The sequence below is a fragment of the Drosophila kikkawai genome, chromosome 2L (genome assembly GCF_030179895.1).
Source record: "Drosophila kikkawai strain 14028-0561.14 chromosome 2L, DkikHiC1v2, whole genome shotgun sequence".
Lineage (NCBI taxonomy): Eukaryota > Metazoa > Arthropoda > Insecta > Diptera > Drosophilidae > Drosophila > Drosophila kikkawai.
In genome coordinates, this window is record NC_091728.1 from 29,444,039 (window position 1) to 29,470,164 (window position 26,126).

The following is a 26,126-nucleotide window of genomic DNA, read 5'->3' on the forward strand; positions in this document are numbered from 1 at the left end:
TTGACTCGGGCGCCGAGTGTTCTTTGACAAAAGAAAAATGTTCGAACAAAATTTCTGGGAAAAGAATAATTGGCGATATATTGTGAAGAGTCATCTGCAAATTTTGTCCACTGTTCTATGGTCCAGAATCCGTTTTTTTTTTGCATAAAGTCGATTTTTTTATGTTAATATATAGTTGTTTTCTAATTTTAATCTTAAAGTAAATTCATCATACGTTATAAAACTGTTAATTAAAAGCATTAAATTTGCCACCAACGCTTATTGAGAGCTTTTAAAAGTGCGATTGCGATCAGCTCATTTCCGAATAGAAATTCGCGCCAAAATATTTAGTTGCTTTATGTTGTGTCCGACGCCTTATTTTGGTCCAAAAAATTCAACTAAAATATGGAAAATAATCTTAAACGTATGCACTATTAAATGTAAATTATTATTATATGTTTAGTTCTCCGTATTTAGTGTTGTGTAATGTCCAATTTATGTCTATGTTTTTAGAAAACTAACATGCGTTCTCCGTGTTTCGTGAAATATAACTAATAAGCTGCTCCATGCTGACAGCAACTAATGTATCCAGATTGTACTTATGGGTGTAGTCTTTAACCACAAACAAAAAACTCATCCCCGTTCGTCCCCCTTTTCTAACATTTTGGTAATATACATAGTTTAGTCACAGCATAGTTTATTAAGTGAAGGATTTATTGCAAATTGGATTTAAAAACTGTACAAACGGTTGCTCGGCAGCCAGTATATGCCAAGCTTTTGAATGGTGTGCTTGTTTTTTGAGACTGATTTGTTACAGAGATCTCTTCCCAGTATATGGCTTAGGAGCGCTGAATGGTTCGCTGCTCATTTTTTGAGCTTCAATCCTACCAACTTTATCCTCTTTCAATCTATTTGGATAAAACTACTGATAGTCTTCTTTCTATTGCAGTTAGTATATAAGTCTAAACGGACAGATCGGATAACTATATCGTATAGCTGCCATAGAAACGATCAGTAAAACAGAACTTCATTATTATAATCAATCTCGATTTAAATGATCTTAACTTCCGAATTATAAACTATTTATTAAATTACACTCCCATTGGATTTTTGTTTGCTGACCTTATTTCCACATATAGAGTCAAAGACCCCACGGTGCATTGCTTTATACGTACAAAGTAAAGGAACCAATTTTTGATAGAAAACAAATCAGGAAAACGAAATATGTGTTATATGCAAAAAGTTTGCTAAAGTTTGAATAAATATCCATATATATATGTTTTTTTTTTTATTTTATAAAAATTTTACTTAATTGTATAAACTGTGGACGTGAGAAATCTAGCTTTTTAAGCTGTTTTCCTGTTTAACTAGCCAGTTTTACAATAGGTTTAATAACAAAAGGTTTTTAGTTGCTGATCATAAGAGCGATCCGTTTATGAGTACTTATGACAATCAAGAAAAGTTTTTTGTTTTGGTGTTTTATACTCTCATAGAAGAGTATGCTCAGAAGCGGAAAAAAATATAAGCAAGTTAAATTAGCCATAGCCCGAGGTATGAAATGTTAAAAACTCTACAAAAAAGTATGACAACAAAAATTATTTAATGACTTTTGTATAATCTGAGGGTCTACATTTTCTAAAAATTTCCATCAAAGGGTTGTGTATATTTTTTTTAACTTTGTGACAAAACGGCTAAAGTTAGCTTTATGAATTAAATTAATTAAATTTAAAAAAAATTTTTTGATTTTTGTATTAAAAAATATTTAGAAGTTTATGAATAAGAGGGAATCGGGAGAGTTCCCTTAAAAAAGTTGGTTTTCGGTGTACATCAGAGAGCTGCATTGAGTATGATCGTTCCGGATCGAGCAACAACGCTCAAGCCGATCACAACTCAAAACAGCAGATCGGCACAACATGTTCGTTCGATCTTCGCGAACAAAACGAACGATCTCGTTCAGTTGGCTTGATTGCTCTGCTTACTGATTCAAACTGATTTTTTGGTACCGGTATGATGATCGGAACTGATTGTGCAGAAACAGAACGATCAAGTCCAACGATTCAAAAGAGCTCAGGCTTCATTCATGTTGCGCCTGATTTGATTGTGAATGAAGCAATCAGATTAGACATATACGCCGCCGCGCCACGCCGCCGCCGCCGCCGATTTTTGCCTTATTTGACGCGCCGCCGCCAAATTATGAAAATAACGGCGCGCCGCTGGTGCGGCATCGGCGCAGCACCGGCGCGGCCTTCAGTGTCATTGTTCTTTATAAAACTTAAAAAAAAATAAATAACTCATTAAAATGGCCTTTTTGCCTTATTTGACGCGCCGTCGCCGCCGGTTCTTTCTGACTACTACGCCGCCGCCGCCGAGTCATTTTGACCTCTACGCCGCCGCCTCGTAAACCTCTAAATCAGATCGAGAATCGCCTTGCGAAATGTGTAAAATTTTTTTTTTGAACATATCTACATATATAAATATTTAAATGTTTTAAAGGAAACAAGTTGCGTTTCAACTAACTGATACAAATGACTTCAGTTATTTCTTCATAATTTACTCGTATAACTAAATTTTATGTAATGCAGAAAAAACTTAATATTTAATGGTTATAAATAATAAACAAACAGTCTGCGTCCGAGATTCTGCTAAATTTCGTCAGACTGAACCGAACCACTCGGTATGAGCAAATCAAAACCGGTGTGACCGAACGGTATGATTGCAATCGGCCTGAATGGAAGCAGCAGTCTCGATCATTCTTTGTTGCCCATACAACGCGTACGATCAAAAAAAATCATTCCGAACCAAGTCAAGGGTGATCGGAACTGAATGTTCGCTTCGATCACGCTCGCTAACGATCATTCAATTTTGTTGATGCAAAGTTTTGGCTCAAAAAAAATCCGAGTCAATGATCGGGTATGATCGAAAAAATTTTGATCGTTGCAGCTCTCTGGTGTACATTCTAACTGCCCACAAATTTTGTATTTTTTAATTTTTTCCCCGGTTTCTTATTAAAAATGTAAAGTCAAAACCCCGATTTTTCACTAAATTAGGTTAATTTGTTAAATAAAAAATATAACAAAATTTAAAAAAAAAAGAGCTCGACGTGTACAAGTTACGTTCTAAACTTCAAACCGATTTGTTGAGTAGATTTTGAGTTATTACGAACACCGATTTTCTAAGTGGCATTTTTCTTTAAATTTTGTGATACTCATACGTTGCACACAAAAGTACCTTCGTTCAACTCTGCATAACTTCGTCAATCGAAGTAAAACTTGGACACAATATTTTTAAAAAAATAAACGTTTTAAATAAAAAAAAAATAACCAAAATAAAATGAAATACTTTGTTTACCTGTTATACAATGAAAATATACGCAGTGGTTTTTGACAATATCGCTCAGCTAAATATTAATTTCATTGAAATTTTACATAATATACATTTTAATACATTTTTTTATATTCAACACAGGCTTATATATCTTATGGTGCAACTAATAATAATTGTATAGAGTCTGATTAACATTCCGGTAAGTATTTCTAGTTTTATTAATGGACAATTTAATTATAAATAAGAATTTTAGTATAAGATGTACGATTCGAGGGGCTCTTATTCTGCACCACTTGAAAATGATTCTTCAACATTTGTTCCGCGATATCGGCATTTGAATGGTAAGTATTTTCTAAACTTTTATATGCATTAAGATTGTTTTATCTATCTGGAATAATAAACAAGAAAGGAAGTTAACTTCGGCTCGCTCAAATGTTTATACCGTAGCAGCTTGCAATTGGATTATTAAGAATAGATTCATTTTAGGTAAATGAAAAAAAAAAAAATTAACAGAAGATATAACAATTTTTTTTGATAAAATTTCAAAAACTTTTTTTAATCGTAAAAAAATCTATAATTTGAATTTGAAATATCTGTAAATCTGTGTAAAGAAAAAATAAACAACATCTACATATACATACATATGATATTTACGGTTTTGCACTTACAGTTACTGTTAAAAATACATCTACAGCTTAACGTTTTTCTATTAGTTTCCTCTCGGAAGTGAATTTGATAACATTTGCGGATTTCCCTTTAAGATAAGCGAATTTCCTTTGGTCCCTTTTGTTCCCAAGGAATATCAGCTGGCCGGTATAGACAAACACGTTTGTTTGGCCTGAGTTATATAAAATTAAAGGTACAAGTATTCTTGGCCGTAAAATGTTTATTTGAAATGTTTAAAATTTCAATCATCTGTTTTCGGCGCTGTTCTGGAAATGTTCGATAAGAAGTATTGGAAAACTCATGCGGATGTCACCTGTTTGGCCCGTCCCAATATACCCTTTGTGTATCCTTTGGCAATATCATAATTTTTTCCATAAATAAGCTGAAAATCCCCGCGCTTGATTTTTATGCCCTTGCAGGGTATTATAATTTTAGTCAGAAGTTTACAACGCAGTGAAGGAAACATTTCCGACCCTATAAAGTATATATATTCGTGATCAGCATCAACAACCGAGTCGATCTAGCCATGTCCGTCTGTCCGTCGGTCCGTCTGTCCGTTTCTATGCAAACTAATCCCTCAGTTTTAAAGCTATCTGAATGAAACTTTGCATATAATCTTTTATATACTCTCACTGCTATATATGTCGGAACTGGCCGGATCGGACGACTATATCATATAGCTGCCATACAAATGTTTGATACATTTTTAGAAACAAAATTATAATTTTACTGTTTTTCAACATTTATGCATCATTTTTGACGTTTGGCCATTTTATATTATTTCAGATTTTCGATTTTAATTTCATGAAAATCGGACGACTAAATCTCATAGCTGCTATACGAACGATCGGGAAATTAATAGAAAAAAATTATAACTTCGTTGTTTTTGAACGTATTTTCATCTACTCTGAGATATAGGTTTATTTTATTATTTCAGAATTTTGGTATAAATTTTATGAAAATCGAACAACTATATCATATAGCTGCCATATAAACGATCGGTAGATGTAGAGAAAATGTAAAGCTGGGAGTGCAAAACTGCAACTGTCAAACTGTAAACATAGTAAGTATAGGTAAAATGTAATAAAATAATATCTGCAAGGGTATACAAACTTCGGCGTGCTGAAGTTAGCTTTCTTTCTTGTTATGTTTCCTCCTAATAGAAATTTTTAATTAAGTAAACTTTGGGGCGTTATTTTTACTTACATGGTTGAAATTTAAATTGCGTGTGTTAGTCAGCTGTTCTTAGGCAGTGTTGTAAAATTTTTTACAGGTGGTGTTGTAAAATGCAGCTCATAAAACAGTTGCTGACGCCAAGGAAAAAAAATACCTTTAACATCACGCACAGTTTGTACAATAATTTTGGAGATATTTTGAACAAAAACTATTTTTTTAGAATAAGTTAATAATAGTTCTCATAACAATAGTTTAATTAGTGCAACGATTGTTAAAAATTAACATGAAACATATTCCATCGCTTTTTTTTTGTACACTGACAACTCATAAATGGTCCCTCTCAAATACGACACAGCGGCAGCGGATTTGCAATAATGTTGAAGGTTAGAATCGAACCGATTTTAAGGTGCACCCACAAAAAATTATTTATAAATCAAGTATGTTAGTATTAGCTAATTCAGTTATGCCATAATGTTGCCAAAACATCAAGGAATAAAATACTATTAACATTTGTAATTTACATAATCGCATTTTATTTTAAAATAATTAATTTCTGATGTTGTAATGGCAATCGGAAAGCTTTCGTACGTTTCGCTCACAAAATAACAGAGACTTAACAGAGGGAAATACAAATCCCTAAGAATTTTTCGGAAGTGAACACTAGAAAAGGTCATGGAAATCCGAATCCGAATAAATTCTGCCGAAGTGCAACCAGAATAGGCCTGATAATAGTCCGATTTTATGGCAGCTATTTGATATATTTAGTTGTTCGATCCGGTCCGCTCTTATTTACATACGAGTGAGAGGAGTGGAAAAACTGTCTGCAAAGTTTCAAAGCTTTAAAACTGGGAGACAACTTTGCGTAGGTCAGACGAAGGGACAGACGGACGAACAAACAGACGGATGGACAGACGGACGGACGGACAGACGGAAGGGCGGACAACCGACCTCCTTTACTGCATTTCACACTTCTGATTAAAATTATAACACCCGGCAAGGGTATTAAAACCAGAAGGGAATTTATCTCCTTTAAGAAATAGTTCCACCCACATTGCAATTTGCCTGATTTCTAATAAAAAAAAAATAAATAAAGGAAGCTTATTTGCGCAAGCATTTGAAGTTATAAAAACTTTTATTAGAGTCGAAACGAAATTTAATGTAACATTGATTTCTATATTCTCGAACATTTTTAGTACACATTTTTATACCCTTGCAGGGTATTATAATTTCAGTCAGAAGTTTGCAACGCAGTAAAGGAGACGTTTCCGACCCTATAAAGTATATATATTCTTGATCAGCATCAACAGCCGAGTCGATCTAGCCATGTCCGTCTGTCCGTCTGTCCGTCTGTCCGTCTGTCCGTCTGTCCGTCCGTCTGTCCGTTTCTACGCAAACTAGTCCCTCAGTTTGAAAGCTATCTGAATGAAACTTTGTATATAGTCTTCTATATACTCTCACTGCTATATATGTCGGAACGGGCCGGATCGGACGACTATATCATATAGCTGTCATACAAATGTTCGATATATTTTTAGAAAAAAAATTATAACTTTGCTGTTTTTCAACATTTTTGCACCATTCTTTAGATATGGCCATTTTATATTATTTCAGAATTTTGGTAAAAATTTTATGAAAATCGGACGACTATATGATATTGCTGACATAGTAACGATCGAGAAATAAATAGGAAAAAAATTATAGCTTCGTTGTTTTTCAACGTATGTTTATCTACTCTGAGATATAAGCTTATTTTATTATTCTAGAATTTTGGTATAAATTTCATAAAAATCGGAAAACTATATCATATAGCTGCCATATAAACCGATCGGTAGATGTAGAGAAAATGTAAAGCTGGGAATGCAAAACTGTAACTGTCAAACTGTAAACATAATAAGTATAGGTAAAATGTAATGAAACTCAGTTTAGTGTCTGTTTTCGGCATTATAATTTATAATATAAATATGAAAACCAATCTGCAAGGGTATACAAACTTCGGCGTGCCGAAGTTAGCTTCCTTTCTTGTTTTCTTTGCATTTTTAAGAAGTTTGTAGGAACATTCTGTAATTTAGAAATAGATGGAAATATGTTAAAAAACTACAAAGCAATTTCTTTCTCATTTTACGGTCAGTTCCATAAGTATATATTCGACCTTGTTTAGAAAGACGGGTACCAGAAAATTTTAGGAAATTTCCCCCCCCTTGGAACCTGAAAATGTTAATATCTGGCAGTGTTCCCAACCGATAATACTGTACAATTGGCACTATTGAGTATGAAAACACTCAACGCATGGTGACGTTTTATTTAAATCCGTTTATCTCGCCAAAAACGCCTCAACTTGACTGTTCAATAGAATTATTTTCTGTCACTAAGTTCAATTTCCCACCCCCCAAGAATCGTCTCTGGATCCGCCACTGGACTGGACCAACGATAAAGAGGAAGCAGCAGCATATGATTAAGAAGCTACCGTCGCCTCGGGAGATTGCGGTTGGCGAGGCCTCACAGTGGCGTTGCTTATTTGTTGTTGTACATCACCGTTGGTTAGATTCTGATACAAGCACTCCAGAGTCTTAATTTTTTTGCGCAGCGTCTATACACCGTCTTGAGCTGTCGACTGAAACTCCCAGAATGGTCGACGTCACCACGGTTGCTATTAGCCATCTGCTGTGCTGCCTAGGGCAACACGTGTTGGCCATCATCCTCGAGATGGCTCTGGTGGCCTTAGATGTCTTGGCCGCTGCGTACTCCAGGTGACTTTTGTAAGTTAGCCTGTGGTCGATCTTGACTCCAAGGTACTTGACCGCCGGGCTGGACTCAATGGTAGTAGAGCCGACACGGAAGTTCACCTTCTCTACGGCCTTCCTGCTGCTTTTGAGCACTGCTTCTGTCTTGTGCTCGGCAAGCGAGAGCCTGTTGTCCGCTAGCCTCGACATTAGCATGTCGATCGCATGACTGCACTTCGTAGAAACGTTAGCCAGGTGCTCCTCCACAGTGACCAGCGCTATGTCGTCTGCGAAGCCTACTACAGCAGCCTTCAGGCAGATTCATCCTCAGTATACCTTCATACATGATGTTCTATAGGATTGGCCCAAGGACTGAGCCTTGGGGTACTCCTAATATCACTTGTCATATAATTCGATCGAATATTTTCCCTAGAGTATTTATCATGCTGAGGGGCCGGTATGAAGATGGATATCGTCCAATTTGACCGGCTTCAGAATGAGCACGAGCCTCTGCTGTTTCCAGGCTATTGGAAGAGTCCGTTAGACGATGCATTTGTTGTACACCTTCCCGAACAACTTTGGATGAGACTTTCACTATGGCATGCAGAACTGCATTTGGAATGCCATCTGGTCCTGTGACCTTGGAGGCTTTGCAGCTGGCTAGTGCGATCAGGACCTCCTCTTCACCAATGGGCATCGGTTCCCCGCAGCCACGTTTGGTAGCATTAGGGGCGGCAGAGCTGGGAACAGCGTGGAGACTATTGCTCCCAACTGTTCCTGGGAGATTGGTGTCGGCTGTCTGGTTAGCTTTCCTATTACCAACTTGTAGGCTGACCCAAACGGCTCCTGGTCCGCTGCCTCGCAGAGGTCCTGAAAGCAGCTGTTTTTGCTCGCTCTGATGACCTTGGGGGCCTTCTTCCTCTACCTGTAGCGGGACTCGTCCTCTGTTTCGTTGGCATCTCCGCCTCGCTGAGAGGTACTCGCTTCGGTCTCCTGGTTCCACCAAGGGAATGGTCGCATGCCAACTTCCGTAGTGGCTCTCCATCGCAGGCAACCTTGATTCTCGTGGAATCTTGCACCACCAGTGAGGGCGCTGCCATCCATGGTGGCTAGGAGCACTTCTACGTTTAGGGTGTGTACCCTATACGCAGATTGCCGGTCAGTTGTGCGCTTCTGGCTGTGAATCGTCTGGAAGGTTATCGTTGCATGGTCGCTGTATGTGAGCAGGTCCGTGACTTCCCATTAGCTGTTCCGGGTGAATTCCGGGCTGGCGAAGGTCAAGTCGATGACTGACTCTCTGGCTGCCTTGCTGTAGGTGCACCCGTTCCCGTCATTGAGGAGGCAAACTTCCAGGGTGGCCAGAGCATCCAAGAGGATGGTTCCCCGCTGTCATGTCCTCGAGCTCCCCCATACGATCTCCAGATCTACATCTCGGAAGGTGTCTATGTGCATGCTCGGGGCAAGGTAACAGCTGTATACGGTCACCTCATGGAGCTTGGCCCTGGTGTAGGTCTTGACGCTCTCTGCGTCATATGGCCCGTGGGCTGTCCACAGCTCCAGACAGCTGCCCCGCCGTCGATGCTCTTTTTTCACACTCCGTCAGGTTTTGCCCTATACGGTTCGCTTAATATAGCGATGTCCGTCTTTAGCTACAGTAGGTCCTGGGCTGCTCTGCAGTGGTTATGGATAAGTTAAAGAAACTTTGGCGGGCTTTTGGTACTCCGGGCAGGACCTGCTTAGGGTCACGTGTTCCGCATCCGGTTTTGCCAGCTCGGGTATATAGGAAGCACTTTGGTTTTCCATGGCACGTGTTGCGGCCAACGCCCCCACATCTGAAGCAGGAATCATGCTAGCCGTGGATTTTGGGTCCGAGGCTTGGAATCTCACAGCATAATGCCCGAGGCCCATGCTCTTAAAGCAGCGCTTCGGTTCCGTCTTCTGCCAAATGCGACAGACGACCCATCCTATCCGAATTTGGCCTTTCTCCAGCAGCCTCCGCACACGTTCGGGTCTAAAGTTGACTGTTGCTATCTGCGTCCCGCCGAATGCTTTCCGCACCCAGGGTGCAGCGTCATCTGGCATGTCGCAGTCTTCGCCCGCAAAAAGGGGCACAGTGGCCTCCTCCCCGCTAGTCATATCTTGCAGGTCGCGGATCTCCTCCTGAACTGTCTTATGCATGACAGTCACCTCTGCTTTGCCGGAGATGGCCGCCTTTTGGCTGCTTGTAGGTGTTGCGTAACTAGGTCAAGGGGCTTCTGCATCCTAAGCAGGAGCCCGCCATTGGTTGTCCTTTGCACGCCTTGCACGGTGTTCTTGAGTCCCTGTAGGGAGGGCACCGTTTGGCGATCCTCAGCATGTCTGCGTAGGATCTTTCGGTCATTTAATCAGGATGGCATCAAAGCGCTGTTTCGTGGTTGGAGTGACGTGACGGACTACCTTTTTGTTGTTGCTTTTGGGGTCCGTGAACTTCGCTGTCATTTCATCTAGCATCTTGCCTATTTTTCTCCTATACCTATTTTTTTTTTTTATATTCCATTTATTAACAACATCAAATCTTAAATCTTAATATACAAATAACAAAAAAAAAAAACTAAGACTGCGAATTGTTGGTTTGAAGGCTGCTTTGTTTTGCAGTGTAGAGGGCCTTGGTCGCGCGGTACCGCCGCTAGGCATTGCTTCGCGCGAGGTACGGGCCACCTACTCTGCACGCATCCTTCTCTCCGTCTCCAGGGTCCTCAGCGTTTTCATGACGCTTGCCACAAAAGTGGCAGTCGCGTCCCAGGCCTTCTGGCTGCCAAGCATAGTGGGGACCAGGTTGTCAGCTCCGATGGCAGCGCCCACGACTTCCTCCAGTGCTAGCCGCTCGTGGTGAAAGCGATGGCATTCGAACAGAACGTGGTGCGCGTTCTCTTCGACTCCGGTCCCGCATTCCGGGCAGTGGTCCTCTGAGTCGTGGCCGAAGCGTTTGAGGTAGCTCCGAAAACAACCGTGCCCACTGAGCGCCTGTGTCAGGTAGAAGTCTACCTCGCCGTGCTTTCGGTTGATCCAGCTTTGGATATCCGGAATCAAGCGGTGAGTCCAACGGCCCTTTGTGGAACTGTCCCACCTGGACTGCCACCGGGCGATGCTCCTGCGTCTGGCGCTGCTTCTGACCTCGGATTTCCTGAGCTTCTCGAACCAGCTCGCATATCGGCACCTGCCCCGCTATGACTAGGGCCGCGTCGTCGGAGACATTCCGAAAGGCGCACGCTACTCTTAGAGCGCATAGGCGGTACACCCCTTCTACACCCCTCACATAGCTCCTGACTTTCACAGCCTCCGCCCAGGCTGGGGCTGGCCTCCTATGCCTATGTTTCGCGTTGTGTGCGCCGACGAATTTACGTGTTTTCGCTGTTGATAAGCGAGAATTCTTGCCCGCGTCTCTTTTTTTTTTTAATAAAAAGAATATAAGGTTAAGTATAATACAAGGAACATAGAGGGGATAGAGTGGAAGAGTCCGCACCCGCGGGACTGCCGCAAAACTATACTTCACGGGGGCGGCTGGCGGTCCTGTTGCCGCTCATCGGTCGCCTTCAGTGCGACGGGTCTGCTCCCGGCGCCTCAGCTATCGCATCACGGATGCTGCCATTTCAGCAACCGCATCCCATTTGAAGGGGGTCTTCATCATGCAGTCGACTAAGTTGTCGGGTGTCAGGCGGCGGTTCATGGCTGCTTCCAGCTCGTTCCGCCGAGAATAGGGGGCATACGAAAAAGGCATGCTCCACGTCCTCAGTAAAAGCGCTGCCACAGTAGTCGCAGTATGGGTCGGCCCCATGCTTAAACCTGTGCAAGTAAGCCTTGAAGCAACCATGTCCTGTGGTGATCTGCGTAGTGTAGAAATCCAACTGACCATGTCGTTTCTGCAACCAGGGAACCAGATCGGAGATGAGCCTGTATTTGCGTTGTTCCATTTATCCTGCCACCGAGCCATGGTGCTGCTTCTCTGGATTCTGCTACTCGAATTCCCAGTCCTGCGCTCGTCTGCCAGTAGGTCTATTGGGATTGCTCCCAATACCACCAATGCGGCTTCTTCTGCCACCGTGCAGAAGCAGCTCGAGATGCGCAAAGCACAGCATCTGTAGACAGACTTACACAGCCAGCTGTAGCTAGCAATTCTCATAGCTTCCGCCCAAATCGGCGCGGCATACAGGATGGTCGAGGCCACCACTGTAGCTATTAGTCGTCTGCTATGCTGCTTGGGGTTACGAGTGTTGGCCATCATCCTCGAGATAGCAGAAGTACTCCAGGTGGCTCTTAAAATTCAGCCTATGGTTGATCATGACTCCAAGGTACTTGATCGCTGGACTGGACTCGACGTCTTTCTGCTGCTTATGAGCATTGCTTCCGTTTTCTGTTCGGCGAGCGAAAGACCGGGGCTTTGGCTGCCTTACTGCTGGCCAATGCGCACAGTATTTCCTCCTCGCTGGTGAAGGTCGCTTCGCTCGCAGTTATGCTGGGCAGCACGAGAGGCGGCTGCGTCGGAAAACAGCGTGGAGATTATAGCTCCAAGTTGTTCCTGAGAGATTAGAGTCGGCGGCTTGTAGAGTTTCCCCATGACCAGCTTGTAGGCCGAGCCGAATGGGCCGATTAGATGGGCCCTGCTGACTGTGCGTCGTCTGGGTGATTATAGCTGCGTGGTCGCTGTATGTGAGCAAGTCCGTGACCTTCCAGTGGCTAATCGGGCAGAACTCCGGGCTAGCGAAAGTCAGGTCAATGAATGACTCCCTGCCTGCCTTGCTGTAGCTGCATCTTATTCCATCGTTGAGAAGACAAACGTCCAATGTGACCAGGGCATCTAGAAGGATGGTTCCCCGCTGAGTCCCCCAGGCGGTGGACTACGTGTTGAAGTCCCCAGCGATTAGTACCGGGGATCTTCCACGGGCATGTCGGGCGATCTCCTGCACAATGTCTCTGAAGGCATCTATATGCAAGCTCTGGGCTAGGTAGCAGCTGTAAATAGTGGTTGCTTGGACCTTGGCCCTTGCATAGCCAGATCTCGATGCCCTCTGCGATAGGTGTCCGGGGGACTGTCCGCAGCTCCATATGGCTGCACCACCTTCCGCACTCTGTTGCCATACTTCCTCAGCTTTTGACTTGTACGGTTAGCTCAGTACAGCAATGTCAATAATCTCCTCGAAAACCGTCTGCAACAGCAGATCTTGGGCAGCTCTGCAGTGGTTTAAGTTAAGCTGTAGAAACTTAACCATTCTGCGTGTTATGGGTGGCCTTCAGGTACTCAGGGCAGATCCTGCTCAGAGTGGCATGCGCAGCTTCACCCGCGGGTTTGCCTTCTCTGGTGCATAGCATATACCTGGGCTTGGCTTGGCACGTGTAATGCTTGTGGCCTGCTTCCCCGCATCTAAAACAGGAATTGTGTGTGGCTTTGGATACTGAGTCTGAGGCCCTGCATCTCGTCGATCCGATTCGGATTTTGCCCTTCTCGAGCAGCCTCCGCGCCTCAGCCTCAGATCCTCTGCATTCTCAGGAGGAGTCCGCCATTTGCAGTTCTTCGCAGACCTTGGACATTATCTTTGAGTCCCTGGAGGGAGGGCTCAGTTTTGACCAGCTTCAGCATATCCGCATACGAGCCTTCGCTGCATTTTATTAAGATAGCATCGGCGCGCTGCTTCCTGGGCTTGACAGCGTTTGGTGCTCGAATCCCTTTGGGTTCGCTGCTCTCCGGTCTCGGTTGGGGATTCTTGGATTTAGGTTTGGCCCTGACTTGTTGCCATGCCGAGTTTCCCGACCCGATGGTACAATCCGCTTTGGGGATCGTGGCTGTCAGCGTGGGAGTGGTCTGCTGGCTTACGCTCGAGGTAGAGCCCTTGATGTGGCCATCGGCCAGCGCTGCACTGATGTCGACCTGCAGCTTTTTCCCTGGATGACGTGGCGGACCATCTTTTTGTTGTTTGTCTTGGTGTCCGAGAAATTGGTGATCATCTGATCCAGCACCTTCCCCAGCTTTTCGGGTAGTGCTGGTGCGCTAGTGTCCACTCTCTGCTTCTTGTGCGCTCCTGACTGGTTCATTCTTCTGCTCTTTGCACCACTGGTGCCATTGGACAAATGGGGATTCCAGTTCACAGGCAATTCTCGGGGCATAAATGCGGAAGATTTTTTATTCCGAGTGAAACATCTCCAGTACCATTACGGAATGCCGTGGCCAGAGTTGCTGAGGGACTTCCATCGGTTGCTGGTGAAGGATGCATCGGATTGGTACTGGCTCCTAATCCGCACAAAGCAGCCTGGATTTTGGGGAGAGCTGAAACAAACTGTCGAGCGTCGCTTCTGCGATAAGCGGAGTGACTATGACCGTATCCAGGACATAGCCGAGAGGAAACAGAGGCCCCGAGAGACGCTGGACGAGTATTTCACGGCGCTCAGGAGACTGGTGGCTTCCATGTTCGGAGGTGTGGACCCGGATCGGGTTATAAAAACGGCCAAACGGAATTTAGCCGAATCAGTTAGGCAATGGGTGTATCCGATCCGGAAAGCGGAAGCGGAAAGAACGCTGGATCCGGAGCACGGGAGCACTGGTTTGCTGGAACTGCCAGCAAAGCAGGCACACATTCATGGAGTGCGAGGCAGTGCAGCGAAAGTTATTCTGCTACAAGTGCGGGTTGCAGAACACCGTGACACCTAAGTGCCCGATTTGCAGGGCGGTAAACACCGGGAAGAACGCAGCTATGGCGGGCGAACCGCGTTCCACGAGAGAGCCCGACAGGAGAACCCGAAACCGAAACTAAAAGATGAAGATCAACAGGATACTCAACCAAGCGTGCAGGGACCAGGCAGGCATTTAATTTTTTTTTTCGTAAATTTTTTTTTTTTTTTATTTTTGAAGCCTAATATCTTAAGAATATTGTGTCCAAGTTTTACATCAATCATAGAAAAATTGAAGAAGTTATGCAGAGTTGAACGAAGGTCGTCTGGTGTTCAATGCATGAGAATCACAAAGTTTAAAGCGCTCTCCTGAAAAATGCCATTTTGAAAATCGGTGTACACGATAACTCAAAAACTACTGATAAAAAATCGGGAAAAAAATAAAAAATAAAAACGCTTTGTGAATACCTCGGGACACTTATCCTTTACCGAATGAGATATAATTTTTGAAGATCGGATGATTCTGTGGACTGTTAGGATGTACACCGCAAACCAACTTTTTTTGGAGGCGACTCGGGAGATTTCCTATAACTTCTCTACCTCAAAATATTATGCAATAGAAAATTTATCAAAAATTGCTCAAATGTTGTGTTATAATATGGTATTTAATTCATTAAGCTTACTTTAGCCGCTTCGCCACAATATTTTTTTATATAATATTTTTTTATATAATATTTTTTTGTATTAATACGACAAAGTATATATCTAGTGTTGACCTGAAGCATGCTTTCTGGCAAATTAAACTGGAAGAGAAGAGCCGGAGGTATACTGCCTTTACAGTGCCAGGACGTCCCCTGTACCATTTCGTGACGATGCCGTTTGGCTTAACGAATGCGCAACGCTCGTGTCGGCTCATGGACAAGGTGATCCCACAGAGGTTGAGGGAGAAGGTCTTCATGTATCTAGATGACCTGCTGGTTGTTTCTCCGACATTTGAGGAACATTTGGAGACGCTCCGAGAGGTGGCAGATCTTTTGAGAGAAGCTGGCTTGACTATTGGGTTGAAGAAGTCACATTTCTGCTTCAAGGAGCTACGATATCTAGGCTTTATCATAGGCGGCGGAGTTCTGAAGACAGACACCAGGAAAGTAGAGGCGATCTAGAACCTAGGGATTCTCAAGAGTACGAGGGAAGTGAGGAGCTTCTTAGGGACGGCAGGTTGGTACAGGAGGAGGAGGAGATTCTTCGTGCAGTGCACGCAGTTGAAGCAGTATTGTTCCAGGAGGAAGAAGACGGCGGCGAGCGACCCATAGCCTTCATGTCGCAAAAGCTCAATCAGTGTCAGCGAAACTACAGCGTTACCGAGAAGGAATGTTTTGCGGCTGATCTAGCGATAAAGCGATTCCGGCCCTACATTGAGCTTATGCCGTTCACCGTGATCACGGAGAGATGGTCGCTGAAACTGCAGGCATACGACTTCTGCATTCAGCACCGGAAAGGGTCGGAAAACGTAGTCGCCGATACCCTGTCAAGAATGGTGGGATCAGTCCAGGAAGTGGAAGACGACTGGATGCTGCGGTTTCAAACCATAGAGTTTGAACCGGATGAGTACCAGGAACTGCGAGAGGTGGTGGAAGCGCAGAAGGAAAAACGGCCGGACCTCAACGGGTCATAACAAGAAGCAAGCCAGAGCTCTAGGAAAATAGCTGGAAGTTGTGGGTTCCAACATCGTTGAGCCAGACGTTGATTGAGCAAGTGCATTCACCACCAACGAAGTCTCATGGCGGAATGTCAAAGACCCTGCATCGCCTACGCCAAAGTTTCCATTGGCCAGGCATGGTGGCTCAGGTCCGAAACTTCATCAGGGACTGTGACGTGTGTGTAAGGAGACGAAGTATGGAGGTCCTAAGCCAGGGCTGGGTGGGGAAACGGTCACCTACCGACCGTTCCAAAAGTTGCCCATTGATTTTCTGGGAAAATATCCGCGCTCTAGGAAAGGTCACGCATTCCTGAAAGCGATGAAGGAGGCGATAACGGTGGAAGTCATCAAGTTTCTAACCAAGGAGAACTTCCACACGTTTAGAGTTCCAGAAACGATCCACTCGGACAACGGAAACAGTTCGTGGCGAAGCGGTTTCAGGAAATGGTCGAGCAGTACCGGATAAGGCATGTCAGGACGGCGGTGTACTCCCCTCAATCGAACGCGGCGGAACGGGTCAATCAATCGGTGTTAAACGCAATTCGAGCATACCTGGAGGAGATAGAGGCGGCATTGAGGAGTTCGGTTCACCAAGCGACAGGTGTGACGCCGTATTTTGCCATGTTTGGGCAGAACATGTTCTCCAGTGGGGCCGATTACCAGTTAGCACGAAAGCTACGGCCACTGGAGGACAACAAGCTCGAGGGCTTAGAACCAGGGGACAGAATGGCGTTGATGAGGGATACCATGAGGCGGAACCTGCATGAGGCGCATGAAACCAGCGCAAAATATTTTGACCGTCGAACACGAGCGGTAACCTTTCATCTTGGGCAATAGGCGTTCCGAAGGAATCATGTACTGAGCGACTTTGGAAGATGCTTTAACGCAAAGTTTGCTAGAAAGTTCGTGAAATGCCGGATTCGGAGGCCCATAGGGAATCACATGTACGAGGTGGAGGACACGAATGAATAGCTCGCAGGTGTATTTTTCGTCAGGGACCTGAAACAATAGGAAGAGGAAGAGGTCTAAAACTTAAGGAGGAAAGGACAACCATCGAGGAGTACCTGGAAGAAATAAGAAGTATAAATCGGAAACTTCAAGACGTATCGTCAGCTCACGCCGAATTAAGCAAGGCAGAGGTATCATCTTCCTTCTGGGTGGACTTCAGGATGGAAGGATCGATTCCAGAGTCATCAGTGGGCAGTCTCCCTCGTTGGGCGCTTTGTAGGTATCCAATATAGCCCTGCGTGGACATCCTTCGGAAATATATTTCGATTAGGCTAGTATTTCACTGCCAATTCATTTTTTTGTAAACAATTTTTGCTTGTCAGTGTGGTTGTTATGGCTGCTCTAAAATATCGGGATGTAGCTATACGGTACCAATCGATAGATCGCATAACGATCTATGCGAGCTATCGGACCAGGGATGCCACCCGGTTCCGAAGAGAGGAGCTCCACCTTCCAGGGAATAGGTTCTTGACCCGGAATGGTTTGGAAGCTGGCACAACAGGGTGCTTAGCAGACAAAAGGAGAGAGATATAAAAGAAGAAACCGAAAAGGCGCGGAGATAGTAACGGCTGGAGAAACGGGCAAAGTAGAGCGGTGTTTAACGTTTTAAAAGTTTCGCGGGTGACAATAGCAGGAAAAAACCGAAAAACACTGGGAAGACATCCGAGGATTGGCAGATCATCCGAGCAAGGGAACCGCGGGGACGGGAAGCCGGATCAAGATAATCCTAAGGTGAGTGGTCGTGGTCCGGAGGTGAAGCCCTAACCAATGGCTATCATTTCCAGGCTCGACCAGACCCAGTCCTCGCAGGACGAGATTGGCCAGGTCACAAAATTGACCTGGCCCAATTTTCTTGCAATCCTTTTTTCTGGAATATTCGAACGCCTTTTGGAATTTCTTTTTATCCCGACTTATTGGGAAGCAGAAGAATAAGGCCTATGTGCACATTTGCCATAACCCCTACGGCGACGTAAGTTTTTTTTTTTTGGATGGCACATTATGTTGCCCATGATTAAATCCGCCTTTGCCACTGAAAATCAGTCCGGCCAAGAATAATATCCCCGTCGACTAGGAGGACCGACACGCCACCCGAGTAGCGACACCGGGACCCAGTAGGCTTCAGCCAGTTTTTTTTTTTTGTGTAGTTATACGTTTACATTTTTTTAAGTGTAGTTTTATTAGTTTTATTAGTTTTATTATTTTATTTAGTTTTTATATTTATTTAATTTATTTATTTATTCTTTCATCTATTTTATTTAATCCTTTTTATTTAAATATATATATTTTTAATTTATTTATTATCTATTGGCTACACAATTTTTTTATGTTTATTTATTGGTGTTCACTTATTTCAATATTTCTGTATTTATTTGTTCTGCGTGGGTCCAAGTGTTTAGGTGAATTTTTGTGTAATTTTATTTGTTCATTCTCACATATTTTTGTCCCCTCGACCCCCTTCAGAGCTCTTACGGGTAGTCACACCTACACACAAACTTTACACAGGGAAGTAATTAAATAACGAGTATTATTACAAAATCCGAAAACAAAAAAAAATATTTCAACTAATAAGACGCTCGAGGAATATCTGGAAGGAAAGAAAAAATATTATAAATATGTGAAGTAAAAATGAACATGGAGTAGAGTACGTTTTATTTGGAAGGAAGATAGGGAACCGGAAAAATGGGTGGGTAAGCGTGTGAGTGTGTGTACATTAGGGGCAGTTGCAGAAATATAATTACATGCGAGTAGATTGAATGGCAGGGAGGGATAAGCATGTGGCCTCCAGTCCACCAGGAGGAGTATTCGTGTCTATTATGTGTGTGGTAGTCGGGTGAGTGATAATTATTGTTATGTGTGTGGTGGGCAAGGGTTAGGTAGCCCACGGCTCGGGGAGAGAGCGAGCCGGAGCCAGCCCGAAAATACCACGCAGGTCCTTCAACGGGACATATCAATGTTACATGTTGAAGTTATAAATTAAATGTTGTGAATAAGATTGGTTTTGTGAAGAAAGTACATATATTATTTTGTTGGAGTTTGCTTCTGTTGGATTCTCTAGGAGATGAATTGGGTTTCCGTGGGAAAAGCAAAATAATCTGGTATAGGAAAGTGCAGTGCAGTCTATTATATTCTTGGTATTTTACGTTCTTTAGGTGTTCCTGCATTTTCTTTAGTTTATTCAAAACAACATTATTAATTTATTTTTTGTCATTCAAGCAATTAAAGTAATCATTAACTCTTTGGACAAATGCAGCAGTTAAGACTGCCACTTTAAAACTGTTTTGATTGAGTAGCTTGTTTTGGTTGCATCCTTAATTGCCGCCGCAACAGTGTGACTGAATGTCTAGGTTGCCAAACATACCCGCATTAGCTCAAATCTAGTTGGATTAAGTGACTTCATGATAATTTAGTTATTCTCGTTACTGATCCCTTTTCTAATTCCTATACCTCTCGTATAACAACAAGTCCGTCAGGTGTTTTAAAATTGACATTTAGTAAATTATTTTTTCTAGGTTTAAATCATGCGGAATGTCAAGTCATGAGGTACATTTTCTATTATTATCAACAACGGCCCTGGCACAATATAGTTTAATATAAATTTCCATTTTTTTTTAATACCCCGAATGGCAATAACGCAAATGTGGCTTCCAATTTTATTAGAGCGTTCAATAAATGCTCTTAGACATGAATAACGTCAACAGAGAAATTTAATGTTAAATTCTTTTTATTTGCGACTTCATCACAAGTTATTATGCATTCTTTTTCAGATTTATTTATTTCCTTAATAGTTTCTTTAAGGACTGAGAACAAACATTCGTTGTCTCCCGGCTGTACATTTTTTATGATTTTCAAGTTTTGTAATGATGATGGACTAGGATGATTTAATTCGAAATAATCTCTTAAAACATATACAATTGAAGTTGACCTTTATTAAATGCTTAAGCGAACAACTTTTCGGAATCATTCCATCTCATATTTGTTCCCTTTTTTTCTATAAGAAGCATTTTCGTTTCCAGTTAAATTCATTTTGTCGATTTCAGAAAGTAGGTTTTTTGTCTAACTTCGAAGTTAATCACCTTTCATTTTAAATTCGAATTGCCTTTTTGCCGCATTTTTATTCGTTTTGGTCTATCATCAGACAATTTTTAAAAAGCTTAGTATATTTTTTTTTTAACTTTTTAGTGTATTTGTGCTTTTGGCACTGACGACAAACTTCAGCAGGTGACTGCTGTCTTTTTCGTGGATCCACCTCGTATAACCGTAGTATTTGGTATAAAGCAAGCACAACAAAATCTTTAATTCCTTAATGTCTTTAAAAATATTGCAATGGAACATAAATGGATACGCAAATAATTACAACCTACTACTACTACTCTTTAAAACACACCTTGCACATTTTATATAGATTAAAGAATCACATATACAACAGCTACAGCTTACCAACTCCTATAAATTATGACATACTGAAAAACATTGCATTCAACAGATTTTGAGGAGTAGCCCTACTAATTCACAAATAAATTCAGCATACGCAACATCAATGAATAGGCAATAGCACCCGAAATAAAAGCCAAACAAACATTTAAATTATATGCCATTTATATCTCACCCAAAAAGGTTTTTTTACGCAATAACTTAAACAACGTTATAAATACCAACAATGAATTTGTTATGATAACAGGAGATTTTAATAGTTGGCATCAGAATTGGGGATCCCCGCAACCGAAGTCAACAGGAAAAACAATAGCCAAGTTTATTGAACAATCGCAACTTACTCTCCTAAACGTTGAATTACCAACTCACTTTACTACGCACAATACCTTCAACCACTTTCACCTTACCTTCTGCTCTCCTTCACTGACTCCACTCACTACCTGAAACACAATCGATGATCTTTACGGAAGCGACCATTTTCCAATCCAAATCAACCTCTTTCCCAAAAACCCCACCAGCAAGCCAAACAAACCCTATTTTAAATTAAAGAAGCCAACTGGGAAAATTGTCAGAAGTACACTCACAACTTTAACAAATTATATCCCTGCTCAACCAACATCAACAAAGAAGCTGCACTAATCAACAATATTCTAATACAAAGCGCACACCATTCAATACCCCAAACACCACCAAGCATAACTGCATTTACACGATCACCTGTAATAACGCCAACATAACAAACGCTTCATCACTCAAGTTACTTGGACTCTGGATAATCAACAAATGCAATTGGAACACCCATATCAATGCCCTCATCCCAGCACTCTCTAGGAAACTTAACATTATAAAATGCCTGGCTAGCTCACTATTTAACTGCAACATGTACACAAAAGCTAAACGTCACAACGACGGACTACACATATATGGACAAGCCCCGAAAACCACTCTTAATGAATTAAAACCGCGACACCTATCCATAACTTACTATATAATACAAGCTAAGGATACTCCTATCTGCAAATGTATGAAATCAAACACCAGAAAGAAAAAAGTGATCCCAACAATACAACACGCAATTACTAAATGCCAAACTAACGGAATACCATACAAGCCGATAAGGATTAAAAACCTGCCTGACAACTACCCAATAAATCAATCATAACACCACTTCACACTTACAACAAAGCCAACACCCCTCCTCAAACATACCAAAAAATCTTCAATAAAACAAAAACATATCAAAATCACACATTTATCTACACCGACGGATCTCAGCATAGCTCGATTACAAAATATGCGATCACCACAGAAACAGAAACCCTAGCCTACGGAAGCCTTCTCTCCTACTGATCAATACAAACAGCCGAAATCTTAGTAATCCTCGAAGCAGCTAAAATAATATAAAAAAAGAGGCAACTTCGTAATATGCTATGAATCACTAGGAGCAATCGAAGCCATAAAAAACCCAGTCAACAACAACGCACATCCAGAACTCATCCGATCAATCATTTCATCCCACTACTCGAAAATCAAAATCTTGTGGACTCCAGGACACAGTAACATAAAAAGAAATGAAATGGCTGACAAATCAGCCAAATCAATATTAAAAATGCCACTTGTATTCACACCCAACCTGTAAGGTAGTTCTAAGGCTGGGGTAAAGCTCAGTAACGCCAGGATCTCTTTACAGAAAATGTATAAAGATTGGGACAAGGGTCTTCGACAAACGGTGGGCTACCGTGCGATGGAGAGTGTCAGCCACCGGGATACTCAGTAAGAAACGGCCTTATTTCGGTATTTACAAAAGGGCGAAAGGAGGTCAGCGGTAACGCGTTGGTTCTGGCTCACGGCACTCGCCACAAGGAGAAAGAAAGGGATCTATTATAGGGACACTATTGTAGGACAAAATCTCCTATCTAAAACCAGGCATCCGCCAGGTGAGATCGCAGCCGGGACTCGGCGAAAGGGTTGGCAGCACTCGCTGCCGTTCTAAATTATGCGGCCGGCTGAGCCTGGCCCCGGACAGGTATCGGACTGCGAAATACATATATTTTTTGCGTGGGCCAGCTTTTGGATTCATGTGTGTATGTAGAATAATAGAAAAGCTTTTATTTTAACATTTGTTTTCGTATATGGGTTTTATTTATTTCTCTCAGTGCAAGGTTTTTTGACTCGTAGGTTTAATGTTAATGCGACTTACATTTTTTCCATAATAATATTCAGGCTTTTATTTGGATTATAGTTAGCAGCTTATAAGTGAGGTTATGTTTAGTGGTTAGGATTGCTAGCCTACTCTGAGGTAATACCGCATCGAGGCCCGCCGAGATTTTTTGTGCACGTGGCCATTTTGGCCGGGTTCAACTCGCTGGCCACTCGTTGCGGTTTCACTTATCACACTCACCTGTCTCACTTCCGCACACACACACCTGGGGACAGGTGGGTGCTTCGCCGCTGGTCCTTGGCCGGCACGACCGTTTCCCAAATCCTCCTGGTTTCCTTGTCTCCGGCGCCACCTCGACGGCCGGTTCTCTTTCCTCGTAGTCTCCGTTTTCTCCAGGATCACTCGACGGCTGGGTCTATGTGAAACGCCTGTTGGTGCTCGTCCGGTGCTTCCGTCACTCAAAGGTTGGCCGCGTGGCCACTCATCTTCGAAACTCCTCGGAGGGGCAAACGCCCTCTCCACTTGCAAATAATCTCTGTCCGGTGCTTAGAACCTCTTCTTGGTAACTCGTCTGGGTAACTGATCGGAGGGGCAAACGCCCTCTCCCCTTGCAAATGATCTTCTCCCATGTACTCGTCCTCGTCTTAGAAACTCTCCTCGGTAACTCCTCTTGGTAACTGCCCGGAGGGGCAAACGCCCTTTCCTATGCAAAATAATCTCCTTCCCTGTGCTGGAAACTCTTCTTGGGAACTGATATGAACTTCTTTTCGTGAAGTTCCGCGTGGCTTTAGTTTTGGCTTCTAGAAGCTTCTGTCATCGCTTCATCTCGCACTTTCTTTTGGGCGCATGCCAATTTTCGGGGGCTGCTGGTCTGCACGATCGTGTGCTTTTCGTGGTAAATTTCTAGTCGTTGTGCTGGTGTGTGTGTGTGTCCGTGTAAATTCGATGGTGATGGGAGCTCGTACGCCTCCCAGTTGTGATGGGAAATCCTAACTATCGTTAAGGGGGGATAACCCCTTAAATCTAACTTACATAAACAATATTTACATCGATATACTGGCTTATTTTAAGTTCCCTATTTTAAAGACATATATATAATTTTTTGTGGGGAGTCGGTTGACTCCATAGCAAAAAAGACAAACAAATTCCTAAAACACCAACTAAACCAAGAAACACAAATCCTACTCATCAAATGCAATACCTGGTACCAAAACATAATTACCAACAACTCTTTCACATCGATGTACTCAAGGATAGCACAAGAAGAAGTAACTCGTCTCGACCATGTAAAGTTTACCCGATTACGATTGGGCCATACAAACCTAACACACAAGCATCACCTAGATACAACAACAGAAACTGCCCACTTTGCCATACATACACTTCAGTCACTATCGATCTTAGCTTAAACTTGCCCTACTATTGACCATATGAAACAAAACATCCTTGAAAACATAAACGCCACACACTATTTAAGTGACCCCTCTACAAAAAAAAGTCAAAATAATAACCAAATTTCTTAAAGAATCAACATTATATTTCGTTATTTAACTACACACCAGAGAGCTGCAGCGATCAAAATTTTTTCAATAATACCCGATCATTGACTTGGATTTTTTTGTGACGCAAAACTTTGCATCAACAAAATTGAATGATCGGTAACGAGCGTGCTCCAAGCGAACCGAGCGTTCCGATCATTCTTCACTTGGGTCGGCATGATTGTTTTTTATCGGACACGTTGTAAGAACAACAAAGAATGATCGAGACTGCTGCTTCCATTCAAACTGATCACAATCATACAGTTCGGTCATACCGGTTTTCGATCAAACTCCCACGTGCTAATAATTTGTAGTTTATTTTCTATAATCGGTGGCCTAACTATCATATTTATGGAGAGCGAATCGTTAAAGAGTGTTGCTGATAACATACAAAATGGAATGTATAGATTATTTATATAAATTATGTGCACATTTCTTAAGGCGATTCTCGATCTGGTTGCTTTATTCACAATCAAATCAAGTGCAACATGAGTTGGCTTGATTGTTCATTTTCTGCACAATCATTTCCGATCATGATACCGGTACAAAAAATCAGTTGGAATTAGTAAGAGCAATCAAGCCAACTGAACGAATTTGTGCGCGAAACTTGATCGAACATGTTGTGGCGATGCGATGTGTTGAGTTGTGATCGTGTGTTGTGTGTTGATCGATCCGGACTGATCATACTCAATGCAGAGCTCTGCTAGACAATTACAAATTTTACAAATTGTAAATAAGACACCATTAACCCTGTATATACTCGATGGCCCTGGCATCTCATAGTATATATTACCAAACAACCTAATATTTATATGTTACTTTCAGTTTTACAATCTATTCTAACATTTAATAAAAAAAAAGTTATTAAACAAGTATGCTAAATAATAAAAATAGTTGATATATTATGAATACATAATTATATATGTATGTATTTAAAATTATCTAATTCAATTGGAATATAAATTAATTATATATTATTATGATATGGGGCCTAAGCGAGGTCCCATGAAGGCCGTGCGGTTTAACCTAACCCAACCTAACATATTAAAATACATAACTTATAAAAAATACATTTATAAATCAACTAGTAAGTTCGGCGAACTCCGTTACGCCACCTTCGGCAAATTATCCGTTTAATTGAGCTGCTCTTTGGTAAACCACATTTTTTGTGATGTGTTGTGGTTAATGGAATTATCTAGGGACCAAATAGCCCCTGGGATGTTAAAATCACCAAGTACTACTAATTAAGTGGTCCCTATCAGAAATTATTTTAGAGACCAACTGAATAGCGGAAATATGGTTTCAATAAATAGGAAGTTCCGACAATGGAGGAATGTAGGAACATGTCTGATAGTCCGATCTAGCCGCTATACTGTGAACACAGCTTGAAAAACTTCGGAGCTCAGAATCTCCGGCTTTAACCAGGTTTCTGTAAACACAACACTTGGGAAGCAAATGTGACACTATTATAGTACAATTTAGGAAGCTTACTGCGAAAGTCTAGCATTTTGATAGGAGATACCAAGGAAGTTTGTTAGTTTTTTTGGACGGAATTGGAAGACGTAGAAGGCGCATTGGTCAAATCGGGCCTAGGAAGAGTAATTCCAACTGTCCTTTTTTTCTCTTTCTTTGCTTCGAATTCCTTGACAATCACATGCTTTGTTCAGATTTGGACAGAGCATAGTTTCTCAAAGAATTCCTCAGGAACATTTATTTTGAAAGATGAAACTGTCTCGTTGGTGGTATTGCCATAAGGGGTTTTTTTCAAGGCAGGCTGATTATCC

The 26,126-nt window shown here is 42.2% G+C and overlaps 1 protein-coding gene across 5 annotated transcripts in view; it reads left to right on the forward strand.

The window, feature by feature from the left end:
- The window catches only part of MFS17 (Major Facilitator Superfamily Transporter 17), a 160,454-nt gene that overhangs the window by 24,847 nt on the left and 109,481 nt on the right, over positions 1-26,126 (forward strand). For 4 of the 5 annotated variants that reach the window (XM_041776519.2, XM_070283829.1, XM_070283832.1 and 1 more), the window contains exons 2-3: positions 3,445-3,502; positions 3,557-3,644. In XM_041776519.2, coding sequence (XP_041632453.1) covers positions 3,563-3,644 — 82 coding nt within the window. In that variant the 5' untranslated portion in view covers positions 3,445-3,502; positions 3,557-3,562. Of the gene's footprint in view, positions 1-3,444; positions 3,503-3,556; positions 3,645-26,126 lie in introns of those variants that run through there. The other variant, XM_041776521.2, reaches the window with a different exon arrangement.